The sequence below is a fragment of the Montipora foliosa genome, chromosome 6, assembly GCF_036669935.1.
Source record: "Montipora foliosa isolate CH-2021 chromosome 6, ASM3666993v2, whole genome shotgun sequence".
Taxonomy (NCBI): Eukaryota; Metazoa; Cnidaria; class Anthozoa; order Scleractinia; family Acroporidae; genus Montipora; species Montipora foliosa.
Window position 1 is genome coordinate 72,081,152 of NC_090874.1, and position 5,000 is coordinate 72,086,151.

Sequence of the window (5,000 nt, forward strand, 5' to 3'; positions counted from 1 at the left end):
GATGGAAGTTGAACCAGTTTCGTACTGGTCCTTTTCTGGATTACGTGTGACATTATAAAAGAAAGGATTTCCTTATCTGATAAAACTACAAGTCTTGGGGGTACATAAATAATCTTCCGTTAGATCTTAGATGCACTTCTGATTTTAGAGTTTTTAAACGTAATTTGAAGACTCATCTTTTTAAAAAAGCTTTTTCTGATATAGTATTGTAATTTATAGACTAGATAATTATTCATTCGTGTAATTTTTGACTATATAGTGTTATATATTGTTTTTTTATTGTAAGGCGCATTTGAAAACTGTATAGTTGAATTTGCGCGGTATAAATAAATTTTATTATTTTTAGTATTATAAATAAATGTCCTTTGATTATCACATAAAGAATCTTTGCAAATTGTCAGTTTCCCATCTTAGAAATTTATTTAAAATCAGAAAGTACAGTTGTATATACTATTATAACTTCTAAATTGGATTCATTTACTGTAACTTTCTTTTTTTTGTAGATTACCCAATTATCAACTGAGGAAACTTTCAACTGTTACAGAACATGGCAGCTCGTTTTGTAACTGGTGCTCGTAAATTTGATCATATGAAAGTCCTCTTCTGATTAAACTTCACGGGCTTCCGATTTCCTACCGCGTTGAGTTTAAGATGCTGTGACCCCTGCTGGTTTTTAAGGCTCTCAACGGACTTGGCCCTCGGTACTTGATCGAATTACTTTGAACAGTACCAGAATAATTCCAGGGCACGTCGTTTAAACTCCCTGGAATTGCTGTTGCGACAAAAGGCCAATACTAAAACCTACGGTGACAGGGCTTTTTCCACGTGTGCCCCTAAATAAACCTTAAAGATGTTCGTAAATCAAACAGTGGTTTAATTTATTAGATTTTGATATTTATATAGTCCTCTTTCTACGTTGTTATTGTCATTATTAATACTAGTTTTGTTAGTTATTTTATTTTTTTGGAAAACTAATATAAAGTTGGAAAGGGCCACGAACAACTAGTGGATGTGTGCGCTATAGAAGTATTATTATTATTATTATTATTATTATTATTATTGTTATTATTATTATACATTTTTATATAATATAGTTTTTGTGGTTTATCGAATCGCTTTTTTTTTATTTTTTATTAGAATACTATTTATTGTAACATTTAAATAATTGAATGTAATAATTATGTAAATATTGAAACGTTCTTTTAGCCTTCATTATTGTTATTATTGGGACCTTCAGCAAGGACGACGAGGACGGCTACGAGAACGCCGCAAATTTGCATATTTAGTGGACAAAAACAATAGCTTTGCACGCCCAGCACGTGCGTTTTACATTTTGATACATTTCTTTGCCGTTCTCGTCTTGACTACGACGTGAAATGATCAAATTTGAGGTCATGTGGAGGACGAGAGCACATGATGACGATTTTCAATTTTCTCTCTGAATATCCACACTGTTCTCATCAATTTTATTCTTGGGTTGTGCATTCACACTTTCCAAGCCGAACGACATGGAGTAATCGTAAAATTATTACAGTAACGGGAAATAATATTTTTAGACAACGTTCTCGTAGTCGTCGTCGTCGTGCTTGCTTAAGGTCCCTATCATTACACGGCTGACGCCTGGATCAAGTCAGCAAGTTCCAAGAAACAACAGCAGTCACAAGTAACAAGTCACTTACTTGACAAGGACTAGACTACCATATATTAAACATAACCGCGAGAATTGTGTAATGTATGATCTGAAACTATTGAGATATTTCACGGACGTTACCTTGTGACAGCGGGGAGTTCTTTTTCCCTTAGCCACAGAATTTCCGTTTAGCACTGAACAGGAAACATAGGAATGCTGACAATATGTCAAACTGAATCACGGTGTAGTTTATTAAGAAGCATTTACGGTCAGACAAACCACCACTTCTTGGCGTTTAAACTCAACACCTTTATTGGATCATGTAAAGGTAAATCGAAAAACCTTCTGACCACCATATCTTTGGCTTTGCTTCGCCATAATAGTAATTGCCACAATGAGTCAGAAGTCTTTGCTTGCCTTACACCCGAGTTTGCTATCACTGTCTACTCGTGATGTTTGGTTTTTTAGACTATAACTTTATTGTTACAAAACTGAGCCGGCTTGGCGAGTGTTCGAAGGCAAGAAGGAAAAAGAGTGCATAAAGCGCAAATTTGAGTGAATAAAGCCCGAAATGTCTGAGCCTCTGTGCCCCTGAATGCTTGCCTTCAAGGTACAAAATCGAAGTCAAAGATGAAATGTGTATGTGTGTCAATCTTTAACTAGATTCGAGCATTTGTCTTCCATTTTGTTGCTTTCTCAGTCTTTTCCTTCAACTGTGTTATCTGTTTTTCTCTTCCCTCCATTTTTCTCATTAGATCAGTATTTTCTCTTAAGTGCTCTTGATAAACACTTTCCATTCTTTTTCTCTCTGCCTCAATCTCCTCGAGAGCTTCGTCTTTCGACGCAAGAGCTTGGTTCATCGTTTTCATTATTGATCGATACTCCAATAACTTTTCATCTCTTTCTCGTCGTAAAGCTTCAAGGTCACGCACAAGGTCTCCCTCCATTAGATTTCTTTCTTTGATATATTTATTTCGCTTTTCAATCTTGGCTTTCAAACTGTTGATCAAGTCTTGTGCATTTTTTAACGCCTGTCTAGAGGCCACGTTGTCGTATTCAAGCTTTTTCATTTCTTTGTTTTGACGATATATTAAACTTAAGTTTTCCCGAAACGACTTCCCTACAACTGTATTCCTAGCTGTTTCAGGGGAAACCAGCAAACAAGATTCAGTCATGGATCGCTGCCGCAGGGATAAACTCGATGGCATCGCCATCTTTGTCGACTCGCTCCTACAAACTTGAGACGTAAAATTACGATTTGATGGTCCCAACGAAGATTTCACTATCTCTGGTCGATTGGTACTTTGCTTAGGAAGCTTTAAATGTTCCGTGTTCAACGTGTTATAGCTGTATCGTTCCGGTTTCAGTGCCCTGGATTTCGTTGCGGTACTTGCTCCATCGGGAAGCGTGACTTTTCGGCGGCCGGCAATTTTCGTATCCGTTGCTGCCATTTCAATGTACTCAAAATCTTCCACAACTTCCCATGAGAGACTTTGCTCTACGCATTCCTTTATACTTTCTGTCTGGTCCTTTGAAATAGCACCATTCACGTCGTGATAGCTTTCTTGTTTAACTGAGGGCAAAGTTGTCATCAATTCTCCCGCTGCCATGATGAAATACCTTTACATGTGAATTTGTGCTGAATTTGTGAAGTGACCTTATAGACGCTTTTATTTGTCTTAACATCCACTTGCCCGTGTCCTCTGGTCACTACGCCGCCTCGAAGACAATTGTGTCCAAAATACAAGCAAAACATATTGCATGTCGATGTTAGCAACGCGCGTGAGCATAATGTTTACCTAGATTCTCAAAATCACAAAACTCAGCACGCAAATGACAACCCGATTATTCATACGTCAATCTAAGCGGTATCACAAAAGAATAAATTTTACTTCAAAAAGCGATTTCAGAGTAAGGATGACATCTCACTTTAGAGAATTTTGTATCTTGTTTCCTAGCAGCTTTATTCCCCCCAAAATTACCGATAAATTTCATGCTGTAAGAGTTTTAATTAATAGTGGAAAATCCTGACTGACAGAATGTGGACAACGTGCTGAATATCGTTGTATGGACATGCATTTTCCTGCATGCAATGTGGGGCATGAAAGACAACATTTTGTATAAAAAATAAGACCTTTTAGCAATATTGCAATTACAGACAGTACAGGAGTCTGCGAAAAAATAAAGCTTGCTTTTTTTTCTAAGTAACGCTTGGCTTCATACTAAAATGTGTCAGCCATTGTCAAAGGCGGACAAATGTTAAATCATGTATTTGGTTTTTCAACTGTCAAACAATTATGGGTGATGATTGTTAAAGGCCAGACTATTTTATGTTTGTTTAAGACTTTGTTCTTGTTTAAATATTTGCGTAGACAGTTATTATATACACCAAACACGCTCGTTTTATAGAATATAAAGTGTTAGCGATTCTCATCAAGTTTCTAATCGTTCATTTTTAAAAAGCTCGGAAGAATGGCTCGAACTCCCGCGAAGTTCCGCTAAATCAGAAAACCCTAATAGGACATCCAAAGCTTGGTTTGGTTATTCAGAAGGAACGATCAACTTTACTCCAAACCCACAGAGTAATTTTAAGGGAAGGAATGGTGCCGATTTTCAAATTTATTTCTCAACATTAACTCTACAATTATGCTGTAACCAACGTTTATTTATTTCACGCACTGCCGCTCATTTGTGAATCATCAAGCTTTTGTGTCATTGGATTACGTTTAAGAAACTTGACCTGTATCAATAAAAGTTGTGGAATTTAATTTGGCATTCCAAGACAGTGACAAGTTCCTCACAGAAACGCGAAGAACGAGTTCAGTTCAGATTTCCTGTTTCCGAGACATTCGTACATTGAATGCGCGGTGAAAGCGTTCCAAGGCTTTGTTTTCCCTTCTTATCATGAAGAAGACAATACTTTGTCAACAGGAGCGGACTATCCAAGAAAATAGAGAAGCACTGCTTCTGCTAGAGAAGAACAAGGTCGACATCATGAACGAAGTCGCAAGAGCAAATCACGAAATCGACGAACTAAAGACGAAGCTTGCTAAGAAGAACAGTTTATTAAAAAATTCCCAAGACTTTCAGGATACACTTTTGCTTCAGGCAGAGAAACTGAGATTTGAGAAAGAGCAGTTAAATCAGCGATGCGAGAATGTTATAAATGAAATGAAGGATCGATTGCGAGTGAAAGATAGTGCCATCGGACAAGTACGCGAAGAAATCGATAAATACATGAAACTACAAAAGGAGGTCAAGCAAAGAAATGAAGTGTTGAAGAGAAGACTTGAAAAAAGGGAGAAGATTGTGACTGGACTGAAAACAAAGTTAACACTGTTGACGACATGGAGTGTACGTTCTGGGAGCG

General features: G+C 37.1%; 2 protein-coding genes across 2 annotated transcripts in view; one reads left to right on the forward strand and one right to left on the reverse strand.

The window, feature by feature from the left end:
- Positions 1-1,924: 1,924 nt before the first annotated feature.
- LOC138008352 (lamin-like protein) lies at positions 1,925-3,463 on the reverse strand. The gene has a single exon (XM_068855666.1). It carries the CDS (start codon positions 3,238-3,240, stop codon positions 2,290-2,292), a length of 951 nt encoding a protein of 316 aa, XP_068711767.1. The 5' UTR covers positions 3,241-3,463; the 3' UTR covers positions 1,925-2,289.
- An 894-nt stretch (positions 3,464-4,357) lies between these two features.
- The window catches only part of LOC138008353 (spindle assembly abnormal protein 6 homolog), a 1,172-nt gene continuing 529 nt past the window's right edge, over positions 4,358-5,000 (forward strand). Inside the window, exon 1 of the mRNA XM_068855667.1 lies at positions 4,358-5,000. This exon is cut by the window's right edge and continues 529 nt beyond it. Coding sequence (XP_068711768.1) covers positions 4,535-5,000 — 466 coding nt within the window. The 5' untranslated portion in view covers positions 4,358-4,534.

Excerpts from the sequence above, each read along its gene's own strand:
- LOC138008352 (XM_068855666.1), bottom strand. The coding sequence starts at position 3,240 with ATGGCAGCGGGAGAATTGATGACAACTTTGCCCTCAGTTAAACAAGAA.